The sequence below is a fragment of the Danio rerio genome, chromosome 9 (assembly GCF_052040795.2).
Source record: "Danio rerio strain M-AB ecotype USA chromosome 9, GRCz13ab, whole genome shotgun sequence".
NCBI classification, from domain to species: Eukaryota; Metazoa; Chordata; class Actinopteri; order Cypriniformes; family Danionidae; genus Danio; species Danio rerio.
The window spans coordinates 45,067,472-45,079,903 of NC_141029.1; the positions used below are offsets into that span (position 1 = coordinate 45,067,472).

Below are 12,432 nucleotides of genomic sequence, written 5' to 3' on the forward strand. Positions count from 1 at the left end.
AACAAAAAAGCAAGTGAAGGCTTTCAAAAAAAAAAATAATAATAAAATCACTTGGGCATGGTCCTTTTTATAGGATAGCATTTTATTTCTGGCTCAGTGCTACAGTCACATCTAATATTCGCATCACATCCTAGAGCAGAAAGGAGAGAAGCCTGCAGCAAATCTATTCTAAGACATTGTTTGAAACTATTTTAGTTTGCCATGCTGCTATAAAACATGTACAGTAATAACTTGGAATTGAAATTCGCAGCATTTATTTATTCATGCTATTAGTCTTTACCTGACAGAAAGGCCAGCTTCTTCTTCAGCACCGGCAATATACAGGAAGCTTCCATCCTGGATGAGTCTATTTTGTACTCACACAGCTGCAGGAAGATGAACAACAGCACAAGACCATGTTACACAACTCATTTTTAAAAAATGGCCCAATGAATAAAACTACATCTGTGCCCATGACTCAACACACTTCATCAGAAAGAAATACTCCTAGCAGACAGAGACATGCACTTCTTTAAAAATGAAGAGTTTGCACAACATCAAACATTAACACTACTACATTGCTGTTATGAAGGGACCACTTCTGTCGTTTAAAATATATTCATTAATTCATTCATTCATTTTCATTCGACTTAGTCCCTTTATTCATCAGGGGTTGCCACAGCGGAATGAACTGCCAACTTATCCAGCATATATTTTACACAGCAGATGCACTTCGAGCTGCAACACAGTTTTGGGAAATTTCCATACACTCCATACACATTCAATTCAATTCCTATAGCTCATGTTGTTTTTTTTCTCCGGAACAGCAGGAGGAAACCCAAGCAAACACGGGGAGAAAATGCAAACTCCACACAGAAATGCCAACTTACCCAGCTGGGACTCGATCCAGTGACCTTCTTGCTATGAGGCGACAGTCCTAACCACTGTGCCACTCTCATTTAAAATAAATAAATAAATAAATATAATCCTAAAAGGTTTGCATGAGGAGCCAACCAGCCAACATTTAAAAGAATGTTAGGAACCAAAACATTTTCATATAACAAAAACAAGAAGTCAATGATAACCAAAACCAAGAACATCATCTATAATGTAGTAAGTCAAAATGGTTTGGAACAACATGAGGCTTGTAAACAATATATTGGATGAATCATGCCTTTAAACTGTGGCTTGCGTTTCACTTACAAAGCTGTCGTTTGACCACAGATAATTTGGAGGACTGCATGACAAATCAAAATGAAATCATGAATTGTGATTTCGCAAAAGCTGCTTTTCTCATGCACATCTTGTCAGCAAACATGGCTCTGTGATCAGTTGTAAATCTCCGTCGAAGGGCAGAGGGCGCTCTCATGCAGAAACTACAAATATACCGCAAATAACAGACCCGGAATATTAAATAGAGGATTTTATTACTTTTATGGACTAACATGACTAATAAACACACAACTACTGAATCATCTCACAGAAGATTTATTTCAGACACTCAACTTAAAAGTGCAGTAGGTGATCTGCCAAAATGTTAACCGGTTATCATGTTATCTTTAGACGGCATGGGAGGGACTGTGTTTCAAAGCCGCGCCTCCTGAAATTGCGAACGCATGCCCCACGACATGACAGAAGACAACCAACTAGTTTACGTCATTCGCCAGTTAAAAATGTAGTAAGGGGTTGGCCGGCGGCTTGCAGGAATCATACTAAGCCATACTTAGATGCTATTTCTGTCCGAATATTCAGAGTAGCATGGTGAACAATGTAAGGAGGGCATCACAGGTTGTCATTGTTCAAATATGACCCAAAATGAATAGAAATCCAACTTTACCTCAGTAAAGCAGGCTTGGCGTAATAGCACTATTTCTTAAAGTTTTGTTGGTAAAACAAATAAAAATCTACATTATCAATGCTGTAAAATGTCCCTTATGAAACTGTGTCTTTCGCCGGAAGACTTCAGTAGCTGAACAACACTTCACTGCATATAACCCATTCGGAAAACAACTAAATCTACATCAGCTTTGCGTGACTAAAATAGTTTTAAAACAGAACATTACTTGTCTAAAAGAAATACTTTAGCCATGGTGTCGTCCTTCCTCGGGAATACAAAACTACCTTCAATATCGTTTCAGGAATTTAAAAAGTTGATTTAGCATTTTATTTTAGCGCAACTGTCTCGTGTACACATGATGTGAACGGGCGGTGCGCATGCAGGCTAACACACGCTAATGGTGGATTTGCGTGAACAGATGCGCAAAAGCCCAAATCTACATTTGTTGACAGTTTGGGCTATTTATCGGAATTATGGAAGATGTCGGCCACAATATTTAATTGGATAAACATTTTTATGTTTTATGCCTCATCCAGAATACTGTAATTATTACTACTGGAATGTGAAGAGATGCTTAATCAGCACAACAACAAATGTTTCTGAAGACAATCACCTACTGCACCTACCTGAGCTTGGAGTAAAGCTATATCATTAAATGTGGTATTTTCACACATGTAGTAGCAACACAGGGCCATTTGGATCAATGGGAGACCATGCAAAGAGCTGTCCAATCTCACAATAATTGTATTCAATTTTGCACTGATTAAATCATCTGCAAATAACTTGTCAGTGACAACTAGATAACGATAATGACAACTAAAAGCAAAGTTCACTCCAAAAAGTGTATTTTTCCCATGTAAATCATTAAGGAAACATATTTAGCTGAAATTGTGATCCTTCACAACTCATAAAATTCAAGTCAATGGCTATTTGCACTTTGAGTCAAAGTTATTTACGTACACCTCAGGCCATCCTAGATGTAAGTGATTGTTTTTCTTTAGTAGAATAAACAACTTCATAACTGAAACTGTGGGCATGAATCACAAGTTAACAGCTACTTTGAGAGTAAAAAAACATGCACACACTCAAAAAAATGAATTATGGCTTTAGTTGGTCCAAAGAATGTAACTATGTTTAAATTAAACAATTCACTTATGTTTGTGTATTAAAAATAAAAGTGTTGTGTTGGAAAAAATGAGAAAAAGTAAGTTTTCACATTTAAACAGCTCGCTTATGTAACATGAATGCAAGGGAGTTGTGTTGCTTCTGCAGTACTGCATTTTGGTCAATAGGTGGAGTAATATCTGCTCATGCGCAGTTTCAAAACAACACAGGAAGTAAAAAGATTCAAACCACAACGATCACTCTCAGCTCGGCGCCATATTATGGGAATCAAAAGATGAAGATTACAGTACAAATTGAGAACGTGCACAAAGCTTTCCCCAATGTGGACACACAGGTGAGATTTTTTTTTTACTTTTTATGTATTTATACTGAGGCTGTGACAACATTTGAATCATAAATGTACTCTCTTGTAATACTATGTTGTGTTTGTGTATAGTATTGCTATGAAATTGCCATGTTGCCTGTGTCTTTTCCACATTATAGACAGATAAATGTATAGTTTGTTTTGCATTCCTGTGAAATTTTATACTTGGTATATATTAACTCCCCCAAAATAAAGTTGCAAACGTTGGTAGTAAGGAATAGTCATGTTAGAATAACTTAGTCTAAGCTTTTCACTCATCATAGCACACATGCTGCTGATAATGTGACAATAAAAGTGATTTAATTTTTTATTTGATTTGATAGTCTTTATTTTAAATGAGTGTCAAGCAGTTTGTCAAGTTTGAATGCCAGTTTTGATAACTTACATAATATTAATTAAAATGGTGTTGGCACATTGTTATTTATTATTTAATTGTATTCAAGCCTGTTAACTTAAAAAAAAAAATCTTGACAAGCATATGTGACACTTAAATAGCATCACATCTAGCATGATGACATATGTAATGTAAGCTTATTTGTTTGGTCATCTAACACGTTTAAATTTTTAAGTTTAGTAGTTTGCTATTTATATTATTATATTTTATTATTTTAAATCTTTGCTCACTCACATCTATTTTCTCCCTCACAGGTTTACAGCTCAACCTCTAAAGTCCCATATCTGGCTGAGGAGACTGTGGATCATCCAGGTACTATGCCTTTAGATGCCTATACATACATTAAAATGATGTACAGTAAAAATTACTAGTAATTTTAACTAATAATTATTTAGTAAATTACTAATTGTCATTTCATGTCATTTAGAACATCACCAGTGGAAAAAAAGGTGTGAATGCAATGCATCCTCAAAGCCCCTAAGTGAGGGAGTAAATGGTAAGCTATTTTATTTTATTGTTTTAAACATTTTGTATTTTCCTCTTAAACCAATTACTCCTTTCACCTTTGATCTGTTGGTAAATGTTTTATTTTTTTACCTGACTTTTTTAGGATGCTGGGCATGATGAAGCACAAACCTTGATGTGCAACGCCACCTTATGAATCTACAGTGGTTACATTAACATTTAGCAGACTTTTTTGTCTAAAGTGACTTACAATTGAGGAGACATTCAGCAAATCAACAGGAAGAGGCGATACACCCAAGATGTGCTAATTATACAAAAAATTTTAAGAATTAAGAATGCTTCTACATGTGGTTTGTCAAGCCCACACACCTGTGTGAAGCAGACTTCATGCACAATGTTTTGTTTTTTAGATATAGGGAGTGGTTGTAAGAAAGTGTCTGGTGCAAATGTGCAGAAATGGTGCAAATGTCAGAGAGATGAATGTGTGTAGCTATTGCATGTTCTGTGACGGTTGGTCTAATTTATGGTTTAGTGCTTTTCGTGTTACTTTGCTTTAAAATGTTAATCTTTCTTTGAACAACTGAAGTGTTATCTGCTTTTTCAGTTTAAAGAAGGTACAGTATAGTTTACAAAAGAAGACTTGATTTTTCTAAGTATATTTTTGATATATCATTTGAAGGCAGAATATTATTTTTGAATGTTTTTTGTAATATATGAAAAGTATTATTATGAAAAGTGTATTTTATGATGTTTTTGTAAGCATATTTTTAAAATTATTTATTGTTTTCAATTTACTTCATACTTGTATTACTATTATTTTTACTAGTATTAATATTTTAACTTATTGTAATAAGTGAAGATACAGATAAAGACAGTATTTGGATTTTGATAATCATTTTATTGCTGGAAAATGTGTAAAACTGTAAAAATGCTTTTGAATAAACTCAATGAAACGGAAACTGTTTTTTTATTTGGTTAAACATAACAATATCAATTTTAGAATAATTGAACTTAAATAACTACAATGATTAAAGCTAAATTATAAATGTTACATTGATTGAACTAAACAACATTACATTACCTTTATGTAACTAACTTAAGTTCACTAAAATTAATATTCTTTCTTAAAGGTAACTTAACTCGGTTACGTGGAACCAGTGGACAAAATAAAGTTAATTAACGCCAACATATCATTTTTTTGAGTGCAGGCAACCAAGATTATTACCAGAAGCTTGTCAGTGAACCTTGTCAGTGAACTATGGCTCGGTGTTGCTACTTCTGTATATGCTCCATCTGAAAGCTGTTTCTGGAGATTTACAGATGATTGCAAAACCTGCTTTCCTGACAAAATGGGCATGAAAAATAGCCTTCGATTAACCATGCGGTCCTAGTAAAAACTCTTCAGTATTTCTAAAGTTTCAGGGAAAATGAGAGATTTAAACCTTTAACATTTGAATGAGCTATTAAATTGCAGAATTGTAACTTTTGGAAAATTCATTTATGGCAACTAATAGACTACTCTCTTGCTCAATTTTTATGATAAAAACAAAAGCAGGATATTAAAGAAGGACTTCCAGCAAATCAGTTAACAAAACAACATCTCACTATGCCAGAAATAGCCAGAACGATACAAAACAGCACAGACAAACTAGCAAAACAAGCAGAAAAGTAGGTTAAATCACTATAATTAGGCAGCACAACAAAATTCACATCATGCTTCAACCGCGCAGAGTCCTCAAACGCAGGCTGATCTACATTTCAAAACGCTGACAGTCTCACTCACCTTTAACGGTGATGCAGCACATCAGGTACATCCCAGCTCATGCAATTCCCTCCTGGTCCATGATCTGCAAACATGAAGAAGAGCAAAGGGAATGGAGGAGGAGAAAGAAGAGTTAGGAGGAGAGAGACAGGGAGGGGAGAAAAAAAAACCTACAAGACCTTCTTTGGCGATTTGGATTTAGGCATAGAGCTTACAGCAATGACATCTGACAATCTAAATACTTTAAAATTAATCAGAGCTCCTTGTGACCTGATGAGAATAGAAGTGGTCCTACAAGCATCTGATAACCGTCATTTTCCATTACCAAGAGTACAAATCATAAAAAAATACTTAGATAAAAAAAAAAATCATTAAATGCAATAAAAGATTAAAAGGAGAAACATGACTTGGCAAACTCATTTCAATATAAGCTGATGCACAGAAAAGCACCACATCATTTAGAAAAGGACAGCTCAGCAGCGATTACAAGGGTTGCTGATGTGTCTGGAAGCCAGGAGTGAGTGTTAGCAAAAAAAAAGAGGCCTTTGGACCATTTGAAGTATTGCATTGCACTGCTGCACAATGTAACCATGCAAGCCACTGGCCCAGCCCAATGCAAATTTCTGCCAATGCTTGCACAAATGGTAAGAGTTCCTGGACACAGCACTCATTTTGTAAAGTCATTGTATGCAAAAGGCTTTCCAACATATTTCAAGATGGCTTGAGCGGTCTCACTTAACCTTAAATGTCAAGAAAACAGTTTCTATGTGCTTCTCCATAAGAAACAGGCCTGCAAGGGATAAATTTGAGGTGCTGATTAAAAAAAAAATTATTGAAGAAGCGAACGAAGTATCTTGGCATAACTCTAGCCTTGAATTTAAATTTTGATAGTCATGTTAAAAATGTGTAAGAAGGTCAACCCAAGTCTAAACGGTTTTTGTTTTATTACATTTTTAACAAATCAAGCTGCAAAATTATACATGCCTAAAATGATATTCTCACACTTGACATATTGCATTACATCAAGGTCACAAGCCCCTTTAACCACATTGAAGACTATTGATTAGATATATAAACTAGGCATGGGCCAGTATAAGATTCTGACAGTAAAATAACCTTGGATATAAATATCACAGTTTCATGGTATTACGATATTGAGATTACTTCTCTTAAATATATATATATATATATATATATATATATATATATATATATATATATATATATATATATATATATATATATATATATATATATATATAAATAAAAATATATATATATATACATATATATATATATACATATATATATATATATATATATATATATATACATATATATATACATATATATAAATAAATAAATAAATAAATAAATAAATAAATAAATAAATAAATAAATAAATAAATAAATAAATAAATAAATAAATAAATAAATAAATAAATAAATAAATAAATAAATAAATAAATATATATATATATATATATATATATATATATATATATATATATATATATATATATATATATATATATATATATATATATATATATATATATATATATATATATATATATATATATATATATATATATATATATATATATATATATATATATATATATATATATATATATATATATATATATATATATATATATATATATATATATATATATATATATATATATATATATATATATATGTCTGGGTAAAAAACAAAACCTTCCCCCCCCTTTGTACACAATACAATTTAATTTGGGAAACACTTAAAATATTTCGAGCAGTAAACATGTCAGGTTAAATAATTCAAATGAGTTATTGACTTCTGCTGTCTGTTTCAAAAACACAGATTTCTTTACAGTTCAAAATGACATCTTTGGATATCTTTTCTGCTGGATATACTGCTGTCCAAAACAACTAAAAAAAATCTTTTCATACCATAGGAACGGCGTAGCATAAAATTTTTGGTTTTAAAACCTTGACTTTTTTTTCAAACCGCCCCATTAAACACGGTTATCATCCCATGCCTAAAATAAACAGGCAATTACAATTATGGACTTAAATGGCATCATAGTTCGGTTTTATGTAATCATAACCTTTTTAATTTTGAAAGTTTTATTAAATTTAATGATCTCAAATTGTTTTTTAAACATTTAAATAATCATATTCCAATGCCGTTTTCAGATCTAATCAGTGGGCATCAAACCTCTCAGTCACACCAGCAACTGCTAATGGTGACTGTCTTGTCCCAAAGTGTAAGACCTCTTTTGGTCAGTCTGTTTTCTTTGTTAAGGGAACCCAATTGTGGAATGATTTACCTGTTAGCCTAAAATTAGAAAGTAATATAAATTAAAGTAGTGTACTTAAAAAGTGGTTAAAAACAAAATGTGAACAAAAAGTGTTTACAAATAGTTTCCTATTAGTTTGTTTGATCATGCCGCCTTTGCTTTTGGCCAATAGCAACTTTATGTAAAGAATTCTAATGTTTGTGTGTTTATAAAGTGTTTTAATGTTTATAATAGTGTATATGCATCTATTTTATTTTCATCTTATGTTCAGACTCCCCTGGACAGGTGTTGAGAATTAGCAAGTCTGCTAAAACACTTAAACACATTTGGTTGTCCACTGTAATTGTGATACCCATGTCAAAATAAATAAATAAATAAATAAAACAGATTTGAACTTTTAAACACTTCAATTTGTAAAAGGATGGCATGGTTTGACAAAGAATAAACTGTTAAATATAATAACAATATTATAAATAAAAATAAAGATGCTTTATGCATTCTTACACATTACATTATTTTCTAAATTTTCCAACAAATTGTTAGCACCATAATGCATTTGGATGTTTCACCTCAATTGATGTTTAATAATAATATTTTATAAAGGACTTTAAAATGTCATTTCTATTTAGACAAACTAATCATCAAACTAAATTAAGTAAAAATAATAGTACTTAAACACTTAAATAGATACTTTAATTTTATGTGGATTAAGATAATGACAAATAAATGGACAGTTCACCCCAAAAACCAAACTTTGCTGTTTGTTTCCTCACCCTTTCACCAGACATTCAAGACGTTGGTAACTTTTCTTAAGTAGAACATTAAGAAGATATTTAGCTAAAATTGTAATCCTTAAAGTCGAGGGCTTTTGGGACTGAGTCAAAAAAATATTCACGTACACCTCAGGCCATCCAAGATGTAGGTGTATTTTTTTAGCAGGATAAATAACTTAATAGCGGAAATTGAGGTAAAGTTGGTTTTCTATTCGTACATTTGTTCCCTATATTGTTTACCATGTTAATTTGAATATTGAGTCTGAAATTGCATTTAATTATGACTTCAAAACAATTTTAGTACTATTTAATTGACCATAAAATGTTAATATATATATAATTATATATAATTTATATAATACATTTATTATATAATTTCCCCATTTAGAATTTACAAATTAATACTTTTCTGAAATTGAATTATTAAGGAGAAATTCAGAATGTGCGAATATAAAACCAACTTTACTTCAATCTAGCTAAAATGTGGTCATGAATCACAAGTTAGCAGCTACTTTGAGAGTAAAAAACATACACAAGCAAAATTAAATTAATACCAGAGTCTACTGATGACACAATGAATTTTTACAAAACACAATAAATAAATTTTATAACACTACATATGATTTACATCACATGATTACATTGTTTCATGTTTTGTCTCTGAATTGTTTTGATGTGAACATGGCATACTCTTGATTTTTTGCTGACTGTATGATTAAAACAATAACAACATTGTAAATAATATTCAGTACTTAAACAGTACGATGGTTTCACATTTACACAGTTACACATTTCACAGTTACGGTTATTATTTTGCATGCATGTTTTTTTTTACTCTTAAAGTAGCTGTTAACTTTTAACAGCACATTCTTTACGTTAGTTGCGCTGAAGCTATGAACTACATCTTGGATGGCCTGAGGTACTGAAAATGTGTTAACAGCAATTTTTGATTGAACTTCAGTTGAACTAGTTTTCCCCCCAATTACTAATGCACATTCCCTAGATTCTCCTGACTGTAATACAGAACTCTTGTAGCATTACAGTAAAACTAATAATGCAATGTTTTAAATACTTCATCATAAAATACTAAATAAATACTGTCCGCCTGTACATTAATAAATAGACTGATTTTGAAATCACAGAGATCTAAACCTTAAAGTGATAGTTCACCTAAAACTGAAAAGTCTGCTATTATATACTCACTCTCTTCACTGGTCTCAAACCTATTTGAGTTTCTTTCTTCTGTTAAACACACGTTATTTAGAAAAATCTTGGAAATGAGTAACCATTTACTTCCACGGCATTTGCTTTTCCTACTATGGAAGTAAATGGAGAGTTCAGACGCAAAAACCTCTAAGTGCGCTCTGAAATTTCCCCTCAAAAATGAAAATTTTTCTCAGCCTCCTTTGTTTATGTTGAGATATTTTACTTTAAAGTCTTATTCTTTGATATAAAAGTGATAATACTGAACATACACAAAGGAGCCTGATGAAAATACTTAAATTAGAGGAAAATTTCAGATGAAGTTAAGAGGTTTTAAGATATTTCACTTTAAAGGACTTAATCTGTATTGAGGTAAAGTTGGTTTACATTCAGACATTCTCCTTAACAACATAATTTCAGAAAAGTATTCTTTGCAAATTCTAAATTAGGAAATTATATTAGCAGCCAATGATTATCTAAGTACAGCTATTGATTACAGTCAATTAGATAGTGCTAATGTTGTTTTGAAGTTATACTTGCATGCTAATTCTGACCAAAAATTAAAATTAGCGTGGTAAAAAATAGAGACAGTTAAATGAACGAATGTGCAAATATAAAACCAACTCTACTCCAATTTAATCTTTGCCATCAAAGCGATATTACTGAACATACACACAGGAGCCGAATTAAAAATAAAAATTTTAGAGGAAATTTTCAGACAGCATTTAGAGTTTTTTTTGTATCTGAAATCTTCAAATTGTTTCCAGTTTCTAACATTCTTCAAAGTATCTTCGTTTATGTTTAACAGAAAACTTTACTTAGAAACCACTTAGAGATGAGTATATATATCCATTTTTGGGGTGAAATGTCTCTTTAGGCTGCATGCAAAATATCTATTAAAATAAACTACTGGACTTTTTTAAGCTTAGCATACTTGCATTTAACTTTATTATGTGAATATGACTTTAACTCGTTCTTGGCGCGTCTTATAAGATTCAGTCACGCCTGTGACGCTTTTATAAACAAACAAACGTGTACAATTAAAAATGATGATCAAAAGTTTAGACTTTGAGAGTCATTGTGGACACATAAGGACAACAGTTGGCCAGTTCTGGGAATCAGTGTCTGAAATCAAACCAACAGCTGGCTAGCTGAGAGTTGCAGGAATGAGCCGCGCGTGTGAGACAAAGACGGGGATCCACCTATATGGCCTACATAATATTATGATTACAGGTCATTTGCGCAGTAAAACAATCGTCCCAGCTAACGACAACACACGAAGGTGGATGTCATGTGAAACATACATTGAAATACAGTTTAGCATGAGTTCCATATGAGAATGAAGCATATTTTCTGGCAGCGCGCATGGCTACTGGCACGCGCAAGCCGCGAATCTGCATGCAATGACCTATATTTCATAATATGGAGGTTAATGCTTGATTACTAAGACTGCGGTTTATTTTCTGGGTGAATCTGAGGACAATCCCTGACTAACTTACCTCAGATGGACGCCGATGATAATGCTGTGATTGTTAGCCCTGCTAAAGACGCAACTGCATAGCCCATGTGCTTTCGCTCACAGCAATTTCAGTCACACTGATAGATTATGAGTAAGAAATGAGGTTACCTTTCTCCGCATTGAGCTCCGGAGTCGATCTATGTTATTGATAATCGTCTTTGATACTGAGAAAACGTTCAGCGTTGCGTTTTGTTAGAAAGGGGCTGATACTGCGCCTGTAGCTCCTCCCAGATGACGGTACAGGGCGTTTCTCCCACTGTAGTGGGCGGGCTCTCCAGTTTCTTTTAAACAGACAGTGCATCGTTCAAATACATGATATCTGAGATTTGTGGGGCGATTGAGGGGAGCACTTGCATCAAATGGACCAAGAACATTTTTAAAACATGAACTAAACATGGGTTGAATTTTTGCTAAAGTAAATGTGTTTATATGGGAGTCATTTCAGTATTTTTAGCATGAAAAGTAACTGAAACAATTTCTACATCTACAATAACAGCCTACTTTAATACATATTCCAGGTATTAATTTTTTCTATAATAAATACAAATAACTATTTTATCATTATTTTTTTTATTTCAACATTGGCATCTGTTTTTGCGTGGGTTTCCTCCTGGTGCTCCAGTTTCCCCCACAGTCCAAAGACATGTGGTATAGGTGAATTGGGTAGGTCACAGGTGTCAAACTCAGTCCCAAAAGGGCCGCAGCTCGGCACAGTTTAGT

At 32.5% G+C, this 12,432-nt stretch overlaps 1 protein-coding gene and 1 long non-coding RNA gene across 6 annotated transcripts in view; one reads left to right on the plus strand and one right to left on the minus strand.

The window, feature by feature from the left end:
* The window catches only part of sestd1 (SEC14 and spectrin domains 1), a 63,961-nt gene extending 52,033 nt beyond the window's left edge, over window positions 1–11,928 (minus strand). For 2 of the 5 annotated variants that reach the window (XR_015498759.1, XM_087266047.1), the window contains exons 1-3: window positions 11,821–11,928; window positions 5,948–6,011; window positions 281–365 (exon numbers count right to left, since the gene is read on the minus strand). Coding sequence is in view for 4 of the 5 variants with exons in the window: in XM_087266047.1 (XP_087122173.1) it covers window positions 281–335 (55 nt within the window). In the remaining variant the exon portion in view is untranslated. Of the gene's footprint in view, window positions 1–280; window positions 2,901–5,370; window positions 6,012–11,692; window positions 11,757–11,820 lie in introns of those variants that run through there. The other 3 variants (XM_087266049.1, XM_087266048.1, NM_182881.2) reach the window with 3 other exon arrangements.
* LOC137496430 (uncharacterized) lies at window positions 3,180–5,123 on the plus strand. The gene is made up of 4 exons (XR_015499851.1): window positions 3,180–3,275; window positions 3,954–4,011; window positions 4,127–4,195; window positions 4,310–5,123. It is a non-coding gene; the product is annotated as an uncharacterized LOC137496430 (long non-coding RNA).
* Window positions 11,929–12,432: the final 504 nt, after the last annotated feature.